Here is a 25,675-nt window from a genome sequence, read left to right on the forward strand (position 1 = left end):
ATCCCTTTTTGGAACTCCCAATTGGAATTGCCACAGCTATGGCTTACTCCGCTGAACGAGTCACTCCGTTTACTAAGTCATATTTTTGCTCTCCCAAGAGTGACTCATTAACGAGGTTTGACTGTACTCAATTAACGCTATATTGTTTTGAAATTAGCGCGTTTACTTCCGATCACTGGAGCTTGTGCTGTCATCTACCAAACAAATAAATACTCACAAATGTTGTCAGTGTTCTAATTTATCACTAGATGACACTAGACGTTCTATATTTCGATTTAAGATAACAAAACTGAGAGAGACCAAGATACGGGCCAATTATTGCCAAAAACGTAGCCAAAAAAATTAGCAACGTTGTCGATTCCCTCTCAAATTATCACTGAAGTGGATTTCCTTCAAATTTGTCTCCAGTAGCCCTAATTTGCCTCTGGAAAGACACGGATGTCCCGTAATATGCGGGTCACATGGTCATCCAATGTCAAAGAAATCTCGATTCGCAGGCTGAAAGTCCACTGAAAATATTTGTTTACATTTTTTTGATTCAAAAAATAATAGTTTTCTCCACTAATAAGGTATAGTATCAGAAATTGATTGAGGAAACAAGATTTTCCCATTGTTTTTACAAAAAAAAGAAGTTATTTTTGATTTTTCACTTAATGTTATCTTTATCCCTTCACACTCACTAATGTTATTAGCACCCCCCCCCCCCCACATATACCCAAGGCCGCAACTGGGCTGCCGGTTCTGGTGCCCCGGGCGCTGGACCGGAGGGGGGAAGGGGTGCTGAATTCTTCCTGTGATAACTCCTTAAACTTACACAGGGGCGCCGAAGTTCGAGCTTGCGGCTAAAATTCCATAAGCAGTGTTGCGCCAAATTCGGCGATTATTTTATGTCGCCAACTGATTACCTTGCACTGTAGCTCTCAAAATTTTTCATTGGTGGCAGAAATGTTTTTTTTTGAAGCCAACATGCAACCCTTATCTATTTTTTGTGCCTTTTACATTTCTTATTTTCACCAGCGCCTTAGGTCTCATTATATTGTGTTCGTCATTATTGAAATTTATTGATTCGAAGCCTTGTTTGCCATCATAGGCGGAGATGACTACCCCCCCACTCCAGAAGTCTGGGGGAGGGGAGTGGGTATGGTCATTATTGCTGGGAGAGCACGATGGTAATGATGGCAATTGATATTTACATACATACATGCATTAGAATGCCCCCCCCCCTCCCTGTATCGCCACCCATGTTTGTCATCTTGTATCCTTTGCTTGGGAATATATTTTTTTATAGATGAGCCTTCTGAGCTCATCTATATAAAAGTCTATTCAGTGGGATACCGGCGAAAAAATAGTGTCTCGCCCGAAATGTGTCACTAGCATGGTTTCAAACAGCAATCGCACCAATAAACTCAGTTGGTGTTGGATTTGCCAGAATAGGAAATACTTGAAGCCCAAATGGGATGAGTCGGTGAATCCTGTGGCCAGTACTTTTTTTCATTGGCTCCAGATTTCCTCGTGATGTTCTAGCTTGCCAAAAAAAAAAAGGAGTGCCAAAATTTTTTTTCTTTCTGCCATCTTGATTTTCACGATAATGCAGATGTTGGGCGAGCAAAAAAATCCAGGTCACTAAGAAGGAAAGACTTTGGTGGAATTGGAAATCGCCAAATTTGCCGCAACCCCACTTATGACATCTTAGCCGAGTTTGCCCTGGCTCACCGAACATCTAGTTGCGCTTCTGCTCACAGACAACAAATATTTTTTAAAACTAAGTATTTTCTTGTGGGGTCCCATGTGAAATATTCTGGGCTGGTGAAGATCACAACTAACTTGGAGCCCTGGCTGTAGGAAATTGGGGGGGGGGGTGAAAGTAGCAGCCTGACTTTCGCATGTGGGGAGGAGAGCCCTGTGAATGTTTTCTTTCAAAACAAGTACAACTCCAGTCTATCGTTATGCTCAGTGTACTACAGAATGAGCTGTGTTGAAAGTATGAGCGTGTGTGTGTGTACTTAACAGTCTGAGTGTGGTGTCTTATTTTTCAGTGCAGACATCTATATTTCAGAAGTGAGTGGAGTGTAATGATTGAACCTGAGGATATCTCTGCTATCCATACAAAGGATTTTTGATAGCTGACTGATGCGAAGATATATTTAGGAAAGAGACAAAATTCAACTACACTGTAGGGAATCGAACCCAGGTCCTCTCACTTGCTGAGTTAGCACCACTAGACTAAGTGAGACTATGTGGCTTTGATTCCTCGGCAGGGTAGATGAATTTTCTCCCTTTCCTAAATATATCTTCATATCAGCCAGCTGTTGAAACCGTATGTATGGATAGCAGAGAATTACATCATCGTCGCCATCTCGTTGCAGTGTAACAAATTGTGAGCTTTGGCCTGAATTAGGTCCAACCGTCCATGTATGGCTGTTCAGTGCATGTGAGCTTTAAAGAAAGATTCAGGTATTCGTTGCCTTGTAATCTAGTGCGCTCACCCAGTGACTGAGATGACGTGGTTTTGATTCCCTGCAAGGGCAGTTGAATTTTCGCTATTTTCTAAATACATCTTTGTATCACCCAGCTGTTTAAAACCTTCGTAATGATTGAATACTTGTAACATTGTAGGCCTGTTGCTCTCTTTGGCGATATTTTTTAACATGGCCGTTATATCGAAAGAAAAACATGTGACAGTTATTATATGGAAACATTTGGGATTTATCCTACCAGTCATTGTAATGGAATGGTTTCTATAACATGAGGCCATTGTGAAGAGTGTCGACTGTATAAATATCCCCACCCCCTACACCAATAACTGTATGTATACAGTTATATATACATATAGAAAACAGATATATCTGTTTTCTTCTTATTTCTAATGAAGTTTGTCTTGTTTTCAGTGTCAAAGCCATGACCTGGTACCGGAGGCTATGTTGTACAAGAAAAAATTGGAAATTTGCTGATTTCCCCAAAAGTTCTGGTAATTAGAAAATTTCATTAATTTTTTAATTAATATCTTTAAATTATTGTCGGAGAACAAAAAATTAAAAAATTCAGTGAGGTACTATTACACGTTAACCCCACTTATCCGAATCCGCCTAGCAGTCGAGTGGTTAGCTTAAGCTAGCCTTTGGCTGTGAATCCTCGTTCAGGCGTTGGGTTTCTACTAACATTCACAAATTCCATGTACTGATCATACAGATTTATGTTATTGGGCATATGTGAGGAGCATGTTATTATGTAGGGGGGTCAGGCTGCTTCAGTCATTGACAAAGTGATTGGGTCCGCAACTCTTCCATAAAATACAGTAGAGCAGGGTGTGCAGAATATTTTCAGTCAGCTGGGCAGATATGTGATATTGCTATGGCTCGCAGGGAAACTGGCATGTATAGGACGACCATATGAGACTGTTATTTTACAAGACATTCCAGCAGGACCGTCATTTCAACTTTTCCTGGGGGTGCAAAGAACATGTATACACAATGTATGTATGTACATATATATATTTCTATATATATATACTCGTATATATACCATTTTCAGTGTATTTTCAAAAACCAGGTGGGGCAACGCCCCCCCCCCCCCAAATGATGGCCCTGCATTCCAGTAATTTTGGTCATTCAGACTTTTCATGAGAGACGCCCCTGTATTTTCAACAAAATCTTTACTGAAATCAAGAACGAAGATTACTTTCATAATTTGTAAAATATTATAATTATGACTATAATTATCATAATAAATTATAATCGTAAATATTCATCTCCCATATTTGCGAACTAAACATTTTTTCTATGAATTATAAATTTTACTCACTGTGAGTTATAGTAGTGCTTCAATTCATATAATTAATGATTTTTCAGTGACAAATTTAAATTTTGCTTACTTTTGACAACCTTTTTTTTGTGATAATTCGCAATGTTTCATGTCTGGATCCCAATTTCCTTTATTTTTTATCGTTGAAATATGGTTATAGCCCATATATCATGTTGTGTAAATTGATACTTTTCTATTGATGACCTTTTCGTGGGCAGCATTTCACCTACGGGCCAGAGGTCATGCACTCCTGCAGTAGAGTTCAAAACGATTGAAGATATTCTTTAAGCGCTTTGGCAGAGTTTTGTTGAACCAGAGATAATGGGTTTGGTGTCACCTCAGATAAGGGGATCCTCTTTTATAAAGACTATCTCCAAATTGTAGGGGGAAAGAAAAATCAGCCGATCACAGAGAAAATTACTTACAAATAATAATATAATTTCAATACTTGATGTTAACTAAGAATAGTACCAAAATATACGTCAAAATCATCGATTTAAATAATTTTGTTACCCCTAACCATGCATCACACTGTGCCAGTGAAAGATTTATGCGACCAATTTGACCTTGATCTAGCCTCACGTTTTACTTAATAGAGACCAAAACTCTGTAACAATTAGAAGTTAGCATGTGTGAAATCATATATTTCTTAAACTGTTTTATGGTCTGTCTTCCTTTTGCATGTTACTATAACAGTGGCATCCAGAAGAGAACTTTGCTCACAAATGACTAAGAAGCTACCTGATGGAAAACTTTTGGGATACCTCAGCAATAAGATAAAAGCTACTGGACCGATAACTGTAGCTGAATACATGAAAGAAGTTCTTACAAACCCATATTCAGTAATTATATACGTATATTTCTTTCCTTTCTTGTCAAATTTTAATCGAAATTGGAGTTATTATTTTTTAAATTCTGATCACTGTATATTCATGTTAATAATATTCTTAGAATCTAGGGTTTCACATTAAATTTGGGATGTCAACCCTATTTGAGAATTTTGTGTTACATTTTTGCTGAAATTTATTTTCTTTCCCCCACCACCCTTTTTCAATTCTCTAGGGATATTATATGCATAGCGATGCATTTGGAGCCTCTGGGGATTTTATCACTTCTCCGGAAATATCACAGATGTTCGGTGAAGTATGCACAAATTAAAATAAGATTTCAGTAGTATTTACTAAATGTTCACAGAAATGTATTGATTTTGGGTTGAGAATCGATTTAAATTTTCAACTGGTTAATCAAAAAAAAAGTAATCAATTAATTGAATTTTAATCAAATATTTTCAAATTCTATTCATTCATAGCAAACATAGTGTTGGTAATTATATGATATTAATCTATGCTATAAAAATATATTCGATTCATTTCGCACATCTATCCACTGAATGGATGTAAACAAATATAGAAATAGATTAACCCAGGAATATGGAAAACTTGACCTTTGTTCCAGTTATACAACATAAATAATGAACATATGTATATCAGCCACCTCGTTGAGCATGTTGACTGTTGTGGCATTGTTTTTGTATTTGTATTAAGAAATAAGAGTCACTTGTTTGAGGCTATTTTAATATCGCTCCTTCCAACCTTACCAGAAACATGAATGTGCAAATTTCTAGAACTTGGAAAAGGACTTGAATGCTACTCAATGAAATTTGTTCTCGTAAATTGTTTTGTAAAATGTGTTTCAATGGGGGGGGGGGGGGATATGTATATACGTTTCTGGCAAAATTTAGCAAAATAAGTGATCCAACCAGCTAATACACCCAAAAGTAAAAATTTGCACATTTCGGTCTCTGGCATCAGGGAGGGATGATATGCTGAACTTGCTTGTTATATCCTGGAATTTTTTAACGTAGATGTTGTTGTTGTTTTTTTTAATCTGTAATTTTAGAAATTATTACTAGTTTTCGTTGAATCAACTTGTGTTTCCCCATAGTGAAAAATTTGATCAAATATTGATTGAGATATTTTTAAATACCGTCACTTATTTGAAATGTTATGTATACGAACATAAGTTAAGACATTTTATCGGTTTAGCCATATATAAATCAAGTTAAATTATAAACTTTTAATTTAAAAAAATAATTTTGATTGGATTGATCGTGTTAATCAACTCAACTAAATTTTTTAACTGTGATTAGCAATTGATCGATTAACCGACCTGATTAATCAATTAATCGAACCAGCCCTAGTATTAATTAGATGATATTTCCAATTGGTTTTAAAATTACTTGGTCGAAATTATTCACTTCTATGATAAGAAAACTTTGTACAGTGATACTTCGGCTAACAAAGATAACTTTTTGTGGAATAAAATTCATCAGGAGAAATGTGCTTTCCCATAGATTTCCATGAAAAATTGTTTAATCGTTCTCGCTACTTCCCAAAATTTGAAGTTTTTTCTACCACCAAGGAGAACTATTTAAGAAAAACCTGACTGAAGGCTAAAATGAACAGTTTCAAAATTGGATAAATTAAAATCTACAGGACAATGAAATGCTCAAGATATTTCTACTTTACACTATGTATAAAACTAGCACAGCCAGCGCACAACTTGGCACACTAAAGCTAGTGTTGACATAACCAATTTAAGATGTCATAGGTGTTGCTGTATATTTCTGATTTTTTCAGCTCATTTCTGTGTCTGATACTCGCAGATGGACAAGATAAGCTTCTAGTATGTCCAGACCCTGACTGTTCAGTTTCGATGCTGAGAGTCTTTGCACTGAAAAAGAAAAAAAAAATGCATACTCTGAAAACTTTGGCTCTGTTTTTCTTCGAAGCATTTCTATAAGCCGAGATTTTAATTTATATGAAATGGTTAAAAAACTTTGTGAAAGAGACGTGGAGGTTCATCTGGAAAAAGATGCTGAGATGGAAAACAGTTAATCGAGCTCAGGTGACAGTATTTATCATGATTGACATTAAATTTCAGCTCACAAGGTGGCTGCGTTGGGTTAGCATGTGCATCCATATCAACAAAAATGTTTGTTAGCCAGGGCAGAAAAATCATGAAAAAAATCTTTAACCAAAAAATTGATAAGCTAAGACCAACGTTAGCTAAGATTTCATTATATTTTTGATATCTTGCAATGCTTCAAAATGATTTTGCATATTACTTTCTTTTTACCTGTATTTGGTTGATTTATTTTATTTCCATTTTGGATTTATTCATTGTTTTTTCTCATTTGAAGTGTGTCATTATGATATTATACTTGATTTGCTTTCTTAAATTACATATAATACTTCTCTTTCAGCTCATAGCTGTTTGGTTTTACAATGAATGGTCTACCTTAGGTAAACCAACACCTCTGCAGCTGATTGAATTGGGACCTGGCAGAGGAACACTGAGTGAAGATATACTGCGGGTGATTCTTCTTAATTCTTCTGCATTGTTGTGATGCTATATAAACTCTTTGGAATAATGACTTGAAGTAGATAAAAATTTCCCTGAGAACCATACCTCAATAACCTTTAGCTTTGCAATAAAATGCAAAACATAATTTACATTATTATTGGATCTGTCTATCCGGTTAAGTGAGCACTATAATTAATAATTACAGACAAACTCAAATGGATACAGAAAAACTTTTGTGAACATCATGCTTCCATGTTGTATTTAGACAACTAATCTATGGTGCACACAAGCAGGTTATAATTTGTGTAGTGAATAGTTTGATGAACTTTTCATGTAAATTAATTTTAAAAACACTTTATATAAAAGAAAGTACATGAATTGACAGAAGTTTCACATGTCTTCAATGAAGCTACTTTTTCTGTGCACCAGATGCAATGATAAATTTAGTTTTGTCTTTTAATCACAAAAAATATATTGTTCTTTCGAAACCGCTTTTCTACTCTGAACAAGAAATCTCTTTCTTATGAGTTAAAGCTACATTTACAAAACATCCGGTATTAGTGTAAAACACAAAGTTTTTGTATAAACTGACAGTAGTTAACTCATAGCTCTGAAATATTTTCATTGAATGAAATTATTTTTCCACGCAACACGATCCACTTATATTAGCCAATTTACATTCCAAAAAATATTCATTTGTTAAACATGCTAAACATATGAGATTATGCTGGAAATTTAAAAATTAGTGGAACAATTTCATGATGCTGGTCTCATTGTCAAGATTTTTGAGGATTTGTCAAACTTTTTCTCAGCCATGAAGGTTTATAAAAAGTGATAATACACCTTTAATTGTTTTATTATGTCAACTATCTTGAAATTTACCAAAAAAAGCTCCTGCTGTAATGCTTGAATGCATATTTTAGCACTACAGCAATACTTTCAGAATTTTTCATTTTAGTGAAGTATTTTTTGATATACATGTATGAAAATGTGAATGTCTTATTAAAAAAAATCATCAAGTATGAAAATTTGAGAGGAAAATGTTTACTACAGTAGAACCTTGATTATCCAAACACATTGGGACCGAAGGGTGTTTGGAAAAGTGAAAAGTTTGAAGATTTGATTTCGAAACTAATTTGATAGTGCAAAGGAATAAATTAAAATATAGCAACAAATGATTAGCCCCCAGCCCCCCCCCCCCGACATAAGAACCGTGATAAGAACTGTCTTGTTGTCCAGAAGACCCACTCCTCCCTCTCATTAAGGCACACTCATAGGATTAAGATGAATTCGTCAGTCAAAAACAAAAAAGATGGCAGCTAAATCTGCTTCTATTCACATGGTTTTTTTTGCTTGTCAGACATTTATAACTACATGAGCTGTTCCCGGATCCATCCCTACTTACATCTGTAGCTCACAGCTATGGTATGTACAATTTTTTGGAAGTGGATTACTGTACAATAGAACAAAGCTATCGAGTTGGGAGATAAGAGGATTCAAGTTCCAAGAAAGTACCAACTGTTGAGCATCATGGACTGAAAATGAGTTAGGTTGAAAAGGTGTTCGGTTGACCAAGTTGTTTGGATAAATGAGGTTCTACTGTATATAGAGACTGTATTGTGTGTTGTGCAGTGGAGATCAAAGTTTCCACCCATTTGTTAATCAAGTCATTGGTCCCAAACACTTTCAGTTGTGGACCCCCAGGAAATCTTAGTGCCTGCTGTGGATCCTTTACTTTTGGTGGTGGATCCCTGGAAATATAGATGTCTGTCATGAACCCCCATTTTTGCCAGCAGATACTACAGTTAACTGTCGGTGAGAATGTTCTGGAACAATGGAGGACATTTTATCCAGTAACTAGCAAATGTGATGCAATAGCAATGCAATTTACTGCATTGGAAAAAAACTACAACAATGTTTCATACCCCATTGAGAGCTGCCACCACAAATACAATTTCTGTCAAATCATAATACATGATGCAGTCTACCAACATTGCAGTTGGGCTTTTGCATATAAATTTCATTAAAACGTTCCTTTTTTAAGTAATTTAATTTTTTTTTCAGCTTAGCATTAATTTATTTTATTATTCCACAATTAGGCTGCGGACCCCTGGGGGGAATTCCAGCCACCTCCCATTTGGGAACTGCTCAAGTCAACAATGAAAATAAATTTTACGTATGCCAAGTGAGAGGATTTTTCAATGTTATATTCAACCTACATTTTTGATTTCTTTTCCAAACAAATAATTTTTTATCTAAAGAGCAGCCTTGGTTATCTTAGGAAATAGCCAAGTTGAACTTTAAAGTCTATTCCAAGCATTCTGTTCAGTTGCTAGAAGATATTGCTCCCGGGTTTGAACCCCACTGTCGCCAAAGTGATGGGCAGCTAAATTTGGTTGGTTCCCAACTTTGAGGTGCAAATGTGAGCCGATCTCCCCATTAAAAAGTCTTGCTGCAGAGAGCAGTAGGCCCACAACGGTATGTTATTCAATAATTACACTTCATGCATAGTTAGAAAAATTGATGGCACATAGCAGTACTATACATAACAGGCATTACACAGAAACAAACTTCATGGAAGGTTCACTATGCGCACACATTGCAACGTGTACCAATTCGTTAGAAGCTCTACAGAGGAATATGGACAAGGTGCATGTCTGGTTTAGTAAGAGATATTGCTGACTTACCAGAGGTGAATTTATGGTTATATGTGCCTGTGGGCCCTCACAAATTTTGCTGCCCTTCTCCCATTCCAGTCTAATTTTCATGACTACTCATTCCTTGAATTTGTTGCCTTGGACTATGGCCCGATTAGTGTCTGCTCCTGTAAACACGCCTGCTTCAAAGCCATTCATTTCATTACTCACATGCTTCTACACATTCTTTGTCACTGTTTTGGTCTATCATTTACCTTGCCTCTTCATCACCCCCCCCCCCCCCCATAAATATGCTACTGATTGCCACTGTAAAAAATGTGTAACGATTCACTGTATAATTTATACATATTCACTTTTTTTTATGATTTAATTAGTGTATGATACAATTTCAAGTCTTTCAGAAATTGGGGATGAATGAAAACTAATGATTCACTGTATAATTTATACATATTCACTTTTTTTTATGATTTAATTAGTGTATGATACAATTTCAGGTCTTTCAGAAATTGGGGATGAATGAAAACTTTTCCCTTCACCTGGTAGAAGTCAGTCAATTTCTGCGCAGAGTTCAAAGACAAACTCTATGCAACCAGGATTCAATATCAACTGAGCCTGATGCAAAATCTGAAAAGTTCCACACTGATGAGCTACCAGACCTGACATCATCAGTAACAAAGTATGGAGTTCCTGTGACGTGGCATTCAGACCTTCAAACTGTTCCTGACAACTTTTCATTAGTTCTTGCCCATGAATTTTTTGATGCTCTTCCTATACACATATTCAAGGTATGGCTGTTATTTGTAATTTAAAAATTTCCATCCTGATATCTTTTTTTTCTTCTCATGAGTGAATAAAAATCTATATCCATTTGATAAAATATTTGAATATTTAAAAATTCATATAAACATTGATATTATGACTGTGTCTGTGTAATTACAGAGATTTTTTTTTCTCTTTTCATATCTATACAATCTGCAGAAAGTCCAAGGTTATTGGAAAGAAGTTCTCATTGATGTTGATGTAACCAATTGTGAGAAATCTCTGAGATATATCTTGTCAAGACATCAAACTCCTGCCTCCAAGATGTACATTGATGTCTGCATTCTTTTCAGTAAATTGAATATACAGTAAAACCCCTCTTAACAGAAACCCCTCAAATGTGGTCAAATTATAATTTCCCTTGTACTATAATGATATGTATTTCAAACCCCCGATTAATGGTAACCCCTCTTTTATGGATGAATTTTTTTCTGTCCTATTGGTGTCCGCTAAAGAGAGGTATTACTGTAATTCATGGAATGTATGTACAGTAAAACTTCTCTTTTGCGAATGTGCAGGACAAAAATATTTGTCTGTAAAAGAGGGGTGACTGTAAAAAAAATTATTCTTATATACAGTTAGAGAATGTGCGTAAAATTAGTGCAGACTCCTGTACTAATATGGAATGTTATTTAAAATGGACTATTGAAAACCATAGTGCAGTGATTTGCAAACATTTTCGACTCATGGCTCATCAAAACATTCTAGAAAAGTACCACTTCCAACACTAAACAAACACACATTAATGTGTCACTGACTTATCACAATATGTCCCTAGGGAGGCAGCAAACATCAATGTTGCTAGCTCATGGTGACATCCCTAACAGAGATTGGTGATGCCCTTAGGAGATGTGACACACTCACTTTGAGGAAACACTGCCATAATGCAATGTTTTCCTTCAAAAACTTTAATTTTTACATTAAACTTATGATTCGTTTCAATATGAAGTGTTACAAATTCAAAAGAAAGACCCATGTAATGTGACAGATGCAAATACAAACACCTTACACGTGAGGAATAACCAGTCAACACTTAAATTTTTACTATGCTCTCACTCAATTTGTGATTACACATTACTCTATGTTTACACGTTTAATTTTTTTCTCGGATCATTTGGCATAATCATGTATTTTTCTTACAGCCCGAAGAAAAACGTGAGCTGGTTGAAGTCAGCATTGACAGTGGAATTTTAATAAGAAATCTGTCTGCAAAATTAGAGCAATACGGGGGCATTGCTTTGATTATTGACTATGGATATTCTGGAGGTGATAAATCTGACACATTTCGTGTAGGTATCTAGTATTACTCATTAAGCTATATTCTGATATTTAAAAAAAATTTTGTGATTATAACTTTTAAATCATGATTAACAAAGGGAGTAAATAAATTTTTCATTCAAGTACACAATATCGCTGTGTAGGACCCATCCTGGTGTATAGAGATTATTTTTTCTCCAACTAGTTGTTCTGAAATCATTTTTCAGAGCTTTGGAGATTTTCTCAGCAAATGATTTCCATCAAAAAACTCAAATCTGTTGCTCAGTTGCCCCATCAAAAAAGAAGTCAATGCTTAGCATATCCCGAACTTTTTTTTGTTCTGCAATGTTCAATGCTACTAATATGATCGCGTTTTTGAGCTATGTATATATGTGCTCAGAAAGAAGTGGAAGTAATTTCAAATGTTGCTATAAGTTTAGCAATTGTCTGAGGTGGAGGGTTGTAAGAACTGCAGGTATTCCTACAGAATTCCAAAAATGAAATCAGTGAAATTTATATTGGAAGATTGGTGCGGCCACTTCATATGCTAGATCGTTCGATTCTGAGAATACTCTTTCATGGTATCAGCTCTGTACCATCAAGCGTTGCCATTTTTAGAATGAAATTCCACCTCATGCGCTAATATGAGAGTTCTATCATGTTTTTTCAACTGTTGGCACAACATAGCCATATCTGACATTTTACTGAGGCTTGTGGGCCATTCAGCTATGCTACCGCATGTTTCATGAGCTCAGTGTGGCCATGGGTTGAAGACCGCCGGTATACATAAACATCAAGGATACTGCCTTTAATAGATGTGATCAGTCACAGACTTCACATGGAAAGATACAGAGAGCCCTGCTATGATCAGAAATTTACACATTTCAGTCTTAACAAATAACTTGGACAGACATCCTGTATTTCTAGATGCTGCGTGTTTTGTGAAGATTTGCTATATAGGTAAATACTGGCAAGAACCCTACATCAGTGTTTTTTTAATGATGTGTTCATAACAAAGAAGTAATTAGGAGGCCAATGAAGCAAGAAAAAAATGATGACGTTACACAGGAGATCCTTAGTTATAGTCCCCTTTGTTCAGCTAAGAGATAAGTGCTGATTGCAAAACACCAAGGCCCGAATGCGAGCCGATCTCCTCGTTAAAAAATCTCTTCACAGAGAGCAACAGTCCTACAAACAGTACAAATATTCAATCATTACACTTCAGTCACTTTACTTCAAAAATATAGATGGCAGCAATGAAAAATCAGACACAACACTAAATACATACCCACACTGTTAAGTACACACACACACACTTACACTTCCGGCACAACTCACTCGGTAGTAAATTGCACATGGCGATAGACCTGAGTTGTGCTCAGTTTAAAGAAAAAAAAAAAGATTGCAAAACACAGCCATGTTAATTAGATCATATGGTAGATTTTTGATCATCTACTCTCTCCTTTGATAATGACACCCCCGTTATGTGTAATCAGGATTTTGAATAGTTGTTTTCCCCATTTTTTGTTGGATTTATTTTTTAACCACTTAGTGAAGGAGAAGTCTGGCATATTTTGTAGAAATTTGAATCATCTCTCACGCTTACAAATATTGTAATTTTGTGTGCTTCAATGTTCAAATAAATTTCATGTATATTTTCCTCTATATTCAAATAAAAATTATAATTTATCCTCATCAAGAGATATTTAAAAAAGTAGTATAATGTTTTGCCTAAATTTCTAGTACCTGGATATTAAAATATCTTTGAAAATTTTAAAAACACCAATGCCATGCAACATACATTTTGATTTGTGCTAGAATGTAAATTTTTTGTAATAATGCCAGCAATATTGTAATGTAAAGTTAAATCTATTTATTATTATAGTAAAATCAATTTTATATTGATACAATTAATATGATGCAGGTTGAATATTGAATATGTGTAAGTAGGTAATTAATTTTGTTTGCAGAGTTTTCGGAAGCACAAGCAACATAATCCTCTCTTGGAACCTGGGACTGCTGACCTGACAGCTGATGTTGATTTCTCATATCTAATAAAATGTGCCGCGGGTAAAGGTATGGAAATTTAATTTACTCTGTGGTTTATATACAGGGTGAATCTGACCTATTGTGCCAAACGAAAGGGGGTGATAGACGAGCCCAAGTGGATCAAACATCCTATTTACCCTGTACTATATCAAACCATTTTTGAGTTATGGTGGATAATCGATTATTAAAAGAAATGTGTGAACTCTGAAAAAACTCGGATTTGTGAATTTTCTGATAGACTTACACTCAAACTAAGCATGTATTTGGAAAGCGCAGAAAACATTCTATAATAATAATAACGTGATCCACACGTATTCCCAAGGGGTCAGCATGATCCATCCAGGGAATTTGTTAGTGTTAGTAAACATCCATGCCCGAACCGGGATTCGAACCCAGATCTGCACAGTGAGAAGCTAGTTCCCTAACCACTCGACTGCCAGGCGACAGAATGTGATATAAGAATTTAAATACCTTGATTTAATGGCGAGCTACAGGCACTGAAAGTTTGAAATTGAATTGTTTGCAAAATTTTTAATTGCCAATTCCAAAATTTTTAATTGCAACACCCTTCTAGCTACAATCGATCAAATTTGCCCGAAACGTTTCTATTTCACCAGCTTTTGAAAGAACCTAGAATGAACCAAATTGGTCGTCTAGTTCATAGAAATTTAGTTGTTTGTTTGGAATACATCACTGAAATCTGTGTTTGTCTAAGTAATTTTAGTTGGTTTTAGCAGCAATTAAATTTTTCACTTTACCCATCTCTCAGTGCTTGTAGCTCGCTATTAAATATGGATATCCTGTTGATAAAGGTAGTGTCAAAATCAAATTTTTGCCAAAATCTGAAACCACCAAATGAGAATTTTTATTGAATATCTATTTTGACAAACGCTGATATCAGTGATGTATTGTAAATAAAGGACTGAATTTCTCTTGAACCAGAAAACCAATATGATTTAATGTGAGATATTTGTGCTACTTGATTTCAGCTGGAACTTTTGTCAAGAACCATTTAAATTTTCCTGTCAGAAAATGATGGACGTATTCATCATTCGACTGACGATGTCCCCTTTTAGGCAGAATTAAAACTGTTAGTAAATATTCATTGGAATAGCTGCTTGGTAATGGTGATTTTTTTATTTTTTCAGGATTGGCTCAAAGTGACCCGGTCGATGTTATTATTATAATTATTGTTGCTTTTTTTAAATTAAATTTTTTTAAATAATTAAACGTTATAAAATTATATTATGTTATAGAAGTCATTTGTATATATTTTTTCTGTTTGCTTATTGTTACCTTTGAAATGTAAGAGTTAAATTGTTGCTTGCAATGATTTATATTTTTCCATTTTATTTTCTCTCGCAGCTGTTACTGTTGGACCTGTTTCTCAGAATGCATTCCTCAAAGAAATGTCTATTGATTTCAGATTAAAGGTGAGAATAATCCATGAATCGAAAAATCTATAACAGGAAAAAGCTTTGTATAGTTTTTATCCAAATCAGATGCACTACTTTTTTTAAATCTAAAATCAAACCTGTTTATCATGACGAGTAATATCACTATGCAACATCACGATTCCTAGCGAAATCCTCTTGTTCATTTCCCTGGCCCGAACTCCTGAAGGAAAAGATATAAATTTGAAATCCTAACATTAAAGTGATTCTCACGTATTCCTAAGAGATCCTTAAGATCTGGAATTTGTTAGTGTTAGTAGACATGTATGCCCAAAGCAGGATTCGAACCCGGACCTGCACAGTCAGAAGCTAGCTCCCTAACCACTCGACTGTCAGGCGGCAAAAAATGAATGCAGCCTTCTAAATGTTTTTTTCAAGTTTCAGCTTTTTTCCCTGGCTTATATCAGATGCAGCAGAACTTATTCAATTCAAATTATTTGAACTTTTATTAACTCTCCTCGAGTTTTCTATCTAATTTAATGTTGAGATTACTTGTTTAATTCAAATTGTTTTTAGATTGTTTTGGATAGTTTAAAGTTGGAGAGAAAAAAAATATGATTTTATTTATGGTTACCAGGTGTCCTCTTTTTTGTTGTCATTTCAAGTATCCTCATATGTTTTTGAAAATTTACACCTTTTTCCTCATTTTCCAGAATTATTTTCTCCTGGGGAAAACAATTTTTTCTACTCTGAACCTTATATTTCTTCATTGATATGAGTATTTTTTTTTCGCACATGTTTACACACTTTGACTAATTTCTGTCAAAATTCCCAGAATACAAGAACCACATCCCTGAAGGGACAGGGCCCGGGTCTTGTCTGGTCTGACAGAATACAAGAACCCAAGTTGCCTCCAAGAAGGGCAGACTATTCTAACCACAGCCCAGCTTACTCCAGGATAATATGAAAAAGACAGTTTAAAGAACAGATCTGGAAGATCTTTAGAATACCATTGTTTGCTCACTAACAGCTAATGATGCATACTAAACTGAGGGCTGTTACCTCTTCCATTCAGAAGTAAAGAAAATAGGATTCAAACACACAATGTTTATTCTTTGGGGGGGGGGGACACTAACAATACCCCCCCCCCACCCAAAAAAAAAAACTTCTAAGGGTAGAGCTTAAAAAGTCTATGAAAGCTTTTAGAAATGCCTATAAATGTAATGAAAGACAGGGTTGTTAGCCAAAGAAACCCTTTTGTCATGCTTCAGGAAAAGCAATGAAATTGTTTGGACAGTAGGGAGACAATTTATTATAAGGGAATGAGACACGTCATTATTTGTTTTTTAGTCAGTATAATGGTGTCATCTGATGTGAAAATCTGGAAAAGTGGGGTTACCAAGGGTGCACGTGGAGGCCTCTTCCTTCCTCAGTTTTGGGATTTGGATACCCTATTTTATTTCAAGCAAATGTGAGCAGTTTGGGAAAATTCTACAAGCAGTCTGACTGCTTCTTTTCACTAAGTTTTAAGCAGCAAATGTTTAAACACAAATAATCTTTGATTCTGATGTAATTTTGGAGCACAATGTTTTTTTTTTTTTTTCTACCATAACTTTTGGCTAGAACAATTGTGCTAACTGTTCACTGATCAGTATGTGTGAAGAAATTTAGAGGCAATTCTGGACATAACCCCCTAAGTTTTATGATAGACTTTTAATAAAATATGGGTACTTCTACCTTTGAAAATGCCACCCTTTGTATGCTAAAATGAATACCCAAATTTTTAATTAGTTTTTCATGTTGAATTTACTGTTTTAATGTTTCTCAAACTGAGTTGTTAAAGTGTTGGTAATTGGTAATATCCTACAATCTAAATTCACTAAAAGTTTATCCATTCTAAATGAATCCAACAAAAGTTCTTGGGATGACTTAAATTTTCTGTGTTTTCTGATAATGTCCATTGTTCACCCAGAGTGCATCGAGATTGTGTACCACTTGATATGGATTATATTGATCAAGGTGTGCTATTTATAATCAGATAATATAATATCAGAAAGTAAAAATTCTAACATTGATTTCCTTGTCATGATGAGAATGATACCGTGAATGATAATGAATTTCGTTACTGAGGATCATGAACCGTTTCTACAAATCAGACCTCAAACATGGTTAAGGAATGTATTCTACTGTTATGCTGATTCCAGAATAGTGGAATAATGTTAAAGTTAAGATCATGGCTCCCACATCCTGGAGCAAAGCCCCCAGGCTGGGATTTTCTGCGGGCCCCCTGTCAGACTTTTCATGGGCCCTTCTGTAGTTAATTTATAACGTGAAAAATAAAAAAATCATGAGAATTGTCCCGGGCCCTGCCAGCCCCACCCTTATGGAGGCCATGGTTAAGATCAACTGGACTCTGCGTGAATATTAATTTTTTTGAAATCATTTTACTGTTCTGGCACAGATGAATAGTATAATTGGAACTTTTTCAGTGACTTTGGACATCAAATAAACCAACTTTGACTATTTCCCTTTTTTGCCAAATATTTCTCTTTTCCAAACTTTACAGGTCACTCTGGAACCTTGATTATGTATGTAATGTCTCCTATTCGCATAGAAAATAAAAATGTTTTCATAATTTAGAAACTGCTATCAAATGCAACACCAGAGCAAAAGGAGGCGTTACTTTCCGGCTATGAAATGCTGACAGAGCCTGAGCAGATGGGGGAAAGATACAAGTTCTTGGCCATGTACCCAGCTGTATTGAAAGAACATTTACAAAGATACCTACCGCCAGGATTTAATTCAATTATATCCAGCTAGTGTTGTCAAGGCATTTTTGTGCTGTTTTCATATTTTGAAATGTCTTTGATGTGAACATGTTTTTTACTGAGATAACTGTACTGAAAACATTCAAGAGGAAAAAAAATATTTCTTCACCATCTGAACCAAAGTTTTGTTCCCAAAACATTTTTTGGCTCTATCCTCGAGTAAAGTTGGTTTCTGTTCATTCTTAATGACAGATCATCCTTTGAGGGGTAATTAAAAGTCTTCATAAACCTAGGTTCTGATGCCAGAAGTATATTGATGTTTTGGCTAATGAAGATTTTTTTTTTCATGATTTTTCTGCCTTGGCTAACAAGTACTGGTTTGTTAATGAACATTTTTGTTGACATGAATGCACAGGCTAGCATAAAACTCCCACTTCCTTCGTGAGCTGAATTGCAGCTCCAATCATCACATCAGAATACTGTCACTCAAGTTTGAATTAATCCATGTCCACCTCAGAATGTTTTCCCAGATGTATCTATTCTTTTTTTCTGAAAGTTTTTGAACCAATTTTTTTAAAATGAAAGATTCAGCTAATAGAAAATGCATTGCTCGAAAAAAAAAGGCTATGTTTTCAGAGCAACGTTCTTCTAAAGCTGGTGTAAGCTGTGTGCATGGCGTCCTATATCCTTCGAGAGAGCTTTGATGTCCAAGATGGGAAGCAGGTTGTGTCCAGCAAAACCAGAACTAGGATTTTTATGTTGTTTTAACGCCCCCACCACTTTAAAATTTGATAACACTGTTTTGTGTTCCCACCTAGAATTTTCCAGCCCGGGGCAGTTGCCTCCTCTAGTGTCCAGTACTTCAATATAAAGGTGTGTATACATTAGCACCCCAATCTTGCAATGTACCACCCCCCCCTGCAGTGATACATCAACTTCTTTTGTGTTCATTGAAAAAAACAATTCCTGGTGAATCCAGTTCAAACAGCTCAAGAATTGTTCACAACACCATACAAATTACTGAACAACCATTTGTGAATGTTTACATTGCATGACCCGCTCAATAATGTATATGCACCTTTAAATGTGGTCATTATGTAAAATAAAAAGATTTTCAGTGTATTTTGCTGTAAATTCTCATCAAATTTGGAAGCTGTTCATTTTAGTCTTTTTTTAGTGTTCTTGGATTTTTCAAAAACATATTTTAAAATTTTTGACGGTACCTGGAATGAATTAAACAATTTTCTCATCGGCCGGTATTGCACTAATAAATTTTGATTGTCAAACTCGAAAAATGCAACCAATAAGCGCATCGGTTACATTTGAGCAGATGTAACCTATATGCTTATTGGTTGAATTTTTCAAGTTTGGTAAAAGAATTTATATATCAAAATTTTATTGTATAATACCGGCCATAGAAACCTATGGGAATTAGCATTTTGGCTAATGAACATGATTCTGGAACAAATTATTTTCATTAGCCGAGGTATCACTGTATTCAGATGACTAGTAAAACGTTGACTGGACACGTTACTGAAAATTTTCTTATTGTCTTGAAGTCTAGAACATGAGCACACAAACTTTTACCTGAGAGCCAATTCGGCCCTTTTATGAATTTTCTACGGCCTGTGTGTAAAGCAATTCTAGAAATGCTGTGTTTTTCCCTTAAGGGGCCATTCAAGTATTACGTAAGCAGATTTTCAGTCATTTTTGGCCCCCTCCCCCCTGTCAGCAGCTTAGAATATTTCATATCTTCAAAAAGGGCTAGTTGATGACGTAAGCGACCTTAAAACCCCCCCTTGATGCTGATGTACTACTTGAATGACCCCTAAGCAGAATACTTTGATATAGTGTCTGCTGCAAAAGAATTTTATATTGAAATACTATGGAAATTTTTACTACAGAATATTTTTAGTTGGCTGAGGGCTTGTTGCAGAACAGCGCCAAATATTCTGCTTTGGAATTTGTTCGTATCAAATATGAGATAGGACACGAGGGAGTTAAAGTCAGAGTGGTGAGAAGTAGATTAATCACCATTTTTAGGAAAAAAAAGTTTTACTATAAAGTTTTCATAGTCCCATGTTGAAAAGTTTGTGATTTCACAATCAACAGCGAACTACTGAAGCTTGATTCATTTTTCGTTTTGATAGCTTTGCATTTCTGTACGTGAAACAGAATTGTTGAAAATGTGACTCGGTGGTGTCAGAAGTGTTTCGAAGCTGTGGTGCCCGTCTTGAATTTCATGTAGGAAATCTTGATTTTCGTACCAATTCTGGGAGTGCTCAGACAAGCTCCAAAAATTTTGGTGGGTGCATCCACAGCTGACTTTTACCCCTCATATATATGAGTGAGATATGTCTGAAGAGCACATATAGGAAATACAGATTTTAGTTTCCAGATAATCTGAGGCACTGAAAATTTATTTTCCCCCAAGAATACTATGTAGTACGTACATATTGTACAGTAATTTTAGGTTGAAAGTGAATAGGCAGTGGTGGCTGAGAAAGGGGAACAAGCTTGACTGCTTTCTTCGCAGTTCCATTCAACTGAATTCTTCATAATTCCCCCAATCATTGGAGGCAGCTAAAAGCTATTAGTCCCATCCCCCACATGGTATGGCATCTAGGTATCGTATTCAAGAATCAAAAATATAAGGAAGTACTATATACAATACTGTAAAACTACATTAAAATGTGGGATTTGTCTGTACTGCTTTTGTTTGTCTTTTTTTTTAAGTAAAATCAACATTTACCACATTTTTTGTTCTTTAGATAGTTTGAATTTTTAATAATTGGAGGTGGCCTGTGTCCCATCTACCTCTGGTGGTAATGTGTTGAACCCTAGTGTAAATGTGACTTACACCATTCCAACATAACATTCAAGCTTTCTAAAACAAGTTTCAATGAAATACAGTATATCTCTTACATAACAATACTTAGAGGATCAGACATGCAGAGATCGACAGATCAAGAAATAATTTAGGTGTCAGGCGTATTTATTTTCGAGAAAATTCCAAACTTTTTCCAAAATTTTTTACAACTGTTCTGGGACTTTGTCAGTCTTTCTGGTAGCACACTCACTAAGCTTTGAACTTCCGCACTCAAATTCAATAATCATGCAAATTAAGATTTGGGGAATAGATGGCAATTTTTTGGTCAACCTCAAACGTGGGATGTCTTATATTTGCTATAACAAGTGGTTCTCAAAAGCTAGTTTAGTAGATATTCCAGCCCCAACACACACTTTTTGGGAAATACTACTATAGAGTTGGCAAGTTGGCTATAGTGTGAAAAACTGGATGGGCAAAATTTTTGCCCTATTTTTACCAGTGGCAATAATCAACATTTAAAATTTAAACTTACTTTTACAAAACAAGTTCTGAGAATCTTACTTTACAAAGGTGAAATATTCAAAACTAGATAAATTGTTTTTCCATCTCTGGAATCAGCAGTTAAACAAAAGGGTTTTAGATAAATATGGATAAAAACAATTTCTGCAGAACAGGTTGCCAGTAAACAAGTGCTTAATAAAGCATGTTTTCTTAATGAAATCTAACGAATGATACCACTGGAGTGCAATGAATGTAAGAAGTGTTTTCTCTATCCAGCATTTACCCAAGTATCCCTCCTATTCAAATGCAGAGGGAAAAAAAAACCCCACGTTCTATACCACATTAAGGGTCAGTGCTTGCTGCATTCTAAAGTATTAACCACTATCATTGACAAAGCTCACAGTATTGTAATTTTCGATGATTTACCAGAACGATACAACCACAGCATCAGACATTGAATAAAAACCTGAATTTCAGGATTTTATCAATCCACGTTGATATTGCAGATCTAGTTGTTGTATCGGGTCCAGTGTAAACCCAGCCTTAAATCAAAAGCAAACATTACCATGGCCTTGCTATTCTAAAATATATTTTCAAGAATGTAATAGACAAACACAATTAACCACCTTCTAATTTTTTGCAGTATGTACTATTCTTTCCCATATTGCTCAATTTGATAATCCATAGAACCAAAATTAATGTTTCATATGGGGCGATCAATTTAACACTTAAACGACCGCCCGCAAGATTTCTCATGTTTCAATGCAGAGACTTAAAAGACCGGCAACAAGATTTCTTGATTTTCAATTTCTATATGCATGTTTTTCATTTCCAAACGAGAAAATCGGCAGTCCTAGAGTAAACCTACAGGAAATAATATGTGGTCATTTAAGTTTCAATGTTGTTCTCAACAAACTTTGATTATATCATGCACAAGAGATGAAAAACAAATGTGTTGTTAAGGAAAATTTACACGAGAAGCTCTCGAATTTTCACATCTTCAATAATAGAAATATGAAAAAATAAAAAGCGAAAACTGTGTGCATCAAAAATTGTAGTTCTAATGATTGATAATTGCATAACACCCATAGTGTAACGTGTGGGACTTTCCATTTTTACTAGATTTGTGTCCTAACCCTGCATCTAAAAAGGTAAAACGGGTCTGTCCAGCCAAAATATGGGTCAGTTTTCAGGATCTTCAAAACAAATCCTTGACCTTGCGTTAAGACGGCTGTCAGTATGAAAAAAATAAACTCTTCAAAATAGTAAATTGATACGGCATGTTTCTCTGGGTATCCACTCTTTTAGGAATTCCCTTTTAAATAACTTATGGTCTCCTTCTAATTGTGAAAATTAAATACTCTCCATAAAAAAATTAACCAATCGGGGCATTTAAGTTACAAAAAAAATAAATATATCGGAAAAATACAACCTGACGGCAACATATACCTGCCTTGGCGACTTATGGCATCCTTGGTGATCTGGATTATACAGCATCTGTACCGATAAAATATATTTTACAAAACTTGAAAAAAAAAAAACAATAAGCCTATTGGTTACATTCGCTCGAATGTAGCCGATACGCTTATCTGAATAAGTTTTATAAGAGAACTTTAACAAAGCTTTCATTACGCAACCCTGGCCTTAAGATCAAACCAGTCTCTCATCACAAATATACGTTCAATGCTCTGAAATATATTTAAATTTATTTGTTCTCAACGTTACAATAGGCCACATGTTATACACTCGGTCAAAAATCTAGCTTCTGATCAATTACAAGGAATCTCTGAAGCATTTTATGTTCCTTTATTTTCCCAAAGCTTAAAAATATAAAATGCGTTTACATGACAATTTTGATTCTTGCCAGTGTTAACCGAAATCTTAGCATACACACAGCTTTGAATGACTGAAGAAGAAAACTTAATGAGGTCTACGTAAATTCCACAGTAGCACTTTAGACATAATGAAATAAGTGTAAATCAGATTAACTTGAAGTAAAAAAAAGAAAAACTGTTCAAAACGGTAAGTATTTCACGTAACATTTGTTATACAATTAGTTTTCACGCACACACACAAAAAAATATCCCAATGTTATGAACAAGGAAAATTTTTTTAGCGAACATTTAGAACGGTCTACGAGGTCGCTGCCCAGGCAGGGGACCAGGATTCTCGATGTTAGATTTTACATTCTTGATCGTCTCGTCGATCGATACAATCAAGCAAGAAGCTTCCGTAGCAGCTGTTAGGGCATTCGTTTTGACAGCAGCTGGCTCCCATACACACGCTTCGAAATTATCAGCAATATCTTCATTGTGGATATCGACTCCAAACCAAACGCCACCTGTAGCGTGTTTCTGACGCAACTTGTTTAGGATGTTGGTAGCATCAAAACCAGCGTTGTCACAGAGCTGTCTCGGAACAATTTCCAGGGCTTTAGCCATTGCTCCAATGATCAGCTGCTCTTTTCCCTTGACAGTCCTCGAATAGTCACGGAGGTACTTTGAAAGTTCCATTTCAATAGCTCCGCCACCAGCAACAACGGCGTCATTTTTCACCGCCCTTCTCACGATCATGATAGCATCGTGGAGAGACCTTTCGGTTTCTTCGATGAACTGCTCGGCTCCGCCACGCAAGATCAGAGTGACAGTCTTGGTCTGTGGGCAACCGGTGAAAATGTTGAATCGATCTCCGCCAATTTGCATCTCTTCGAAAAATGCACAGGATCCAAGATTACTATCGCTGACATCGAAACAGGTCGACAAGACTGATCCGCCGCAAGCCTTCATGGTACGCTTCAAATCTTCCTCTGGGACACGGCCCGCACAGAACATGTCCCGATCAGCAAAATACTGAGTAGCAACATCTCCAATCGGAAGCTTCGACAAAACGACTTTAGCGCCGCTAAGATGAATCTTCTCCAGTTTCTGGTAGAGAATATTCCACTCAGCATCAACGATATTCTGGTATTCTTCTACACTTTCAACTCGTACTTCGGCATTATCTTTCTCAGCTTTCAGTTCCAACTCGACATTGAGCAAAGCAATCTTAGGATTGGCATACTTCTTAGGCTGCATCTCAAACCCAGCGTACGAAAACGTCTTCTTGAAAGCGACGCCGGCGATGAGCTTAGAATCTTCCAACCCACCACCTGGAACTTTCTTTATACCGATCATATTTAAAGGTAGAAGGTCATCAAGTAACATGACGGCATCGATCACCATCCTGGCGAAGAATTCTTTCTGATGGGCGATCAGTTTAGAACTCAACGTGGTCATGGCACATCTCTCGAGCAGGGCCCTGTGCTCCTTGGCGTCTTCTTTCTTGACGTTGACGGCGATCTCGTTGATCTTCTCCCTCGCCAACTGTAGACCCTTCCTCAGGCTCTTCATTATGATGTGAGGATGGACGCCATCTTCAACCAACGGCTTGATCTGCTTCAGGAACTCCGTCGCCAACAGCACGACGGTCGTGGTGCCGTCACCGACCTCAGCATCTTGGGACTTGGCGATGTCGACGAGCGTCTTGGCGGCCGCGTGAACGACGTCGAGCTCTTTGAGGATGGTCGCGCCATCGTTGGATATGATGGTCTTGCCCTTGGAGTCGACCATCAGCTTATCCATGCCCCTGGGGCCAAGGGTCGTGCGGACGGCATCGCTGACCACTTGGCAAGCGTTGATGTTGCTTATCAACTGCGATTTGCCCTGACTGCTCTCGGTACCGTCCTTCAATAGAATTATGGGCGCGTTCATGTCGGTGGCTTTTATAACACAATGCAATAGGCTTACCGATACACCGGCGGATCACGGGCTGTTTACGCTACCGAACTTCCGTAAGGACCAAGTCAATCACAGCTCAAGTCCCGCTGTAAGCGATGGAATCGAATGTAAGGGTTGGTCAATGGAATCAATCAGAGTTTAACAAGAATTAACTCGCAGATGCTTTTAGCGTCAACCAGGTACTTGCACGTTTTTCCAATGATGGACCGGGAGGGCGGGGCGGTTACAAGTTTTCGACATAAACACTTCTCACAGTCCGGAAGATACATGGAAAAAAAAAGTTGATAGCAATATAAAATATGGCATAATGATGAAATATAATAAGAACGTTCATAAATAAAAATATTCGTCATAAGCTTTCATGGTGCATGATGTGTCGTTCATTTTTCTGGACTCTAATGGACATAGAGTCAATGCTGCCATCTAGCGGTATAATGAAAAACTGTTTTGATGGTGC

At 36.2% G+C, this 25,675-nt stretch overlaps 2 protein-coding genes across 2 annotated transcripts; one reads left to right on the forward strand and one right to left on the reverse strand.

Moving 5' to 3' along the window:
- Positions 1–478: 478 nt before the first annotated feature.
- Positions 479–19,256, forward strand: LOC149082606 (protein arginine methyltransferase NDUFAF7 homolog, mitochondrial). The gene is made up of 11 exons (XM_089235871.1): positions 479–569; positions 2,889–2,968; positions 4,498–4,643; positions 4,864–4,944; positions 7,067–7,177; positions 10,319–10,609; positions 10,803–10,919; positions 11,786–11,932; positions 13,871–13,976; positions 15,315–15,382; positions 17,984–19,256. The coding sequence occupies exons 2-11, from the start codon at positions 2,899–2,901 to the stop codon at positions 18,161–18,163; spliced, it is 1,317 nt and encodes a 438-aa protein (XP_089091997.1). The 5' UTR covers positions 479–569; positions 2,889–2,898; the 3' UTR covers positions 18,164–19,256.
- A 3,875-nt stretch (positions 19,257–23,131) lies between these two features.
- Positions 23,132–25,440, reverse strand: CCT7 (chaperonin containing TCP1 subunit 7). The gene has a single exon (XM_089235872.1). The coding sequence runs from the start codon at positions 25,189–25,191 to the stop codon at positions 23,566–23,568; it is 1,626 nt and encodes a 541-aa protein (XP_089091998.1). The 5' UTR covers positions 25,192–25,440; the 3' UTR covers positions 23,132–23,565.
- Positions 25,441–25,675: the final 235 nt, after the last annotated feature.

The sequence above is a fragment of the Pholcus phalangioides genome, unplaced genomic scaffold (assembly GCF_987345545.1).
Source record: "Pholcus phalangioides strain wild (caught in Gottingen) unplaced genomic scaffold, Ppha-v1.0 ptg000009l_1, whole genome shotgun sequence".
In the NCBI taxonomy this organism is placed as follows: domain Eukaryota; kingdom Metazoa; phylum Arthropoda; class Arachnida; order Araneae; family Pholcidae; genus Pholcus; species Pholcus phalangioides.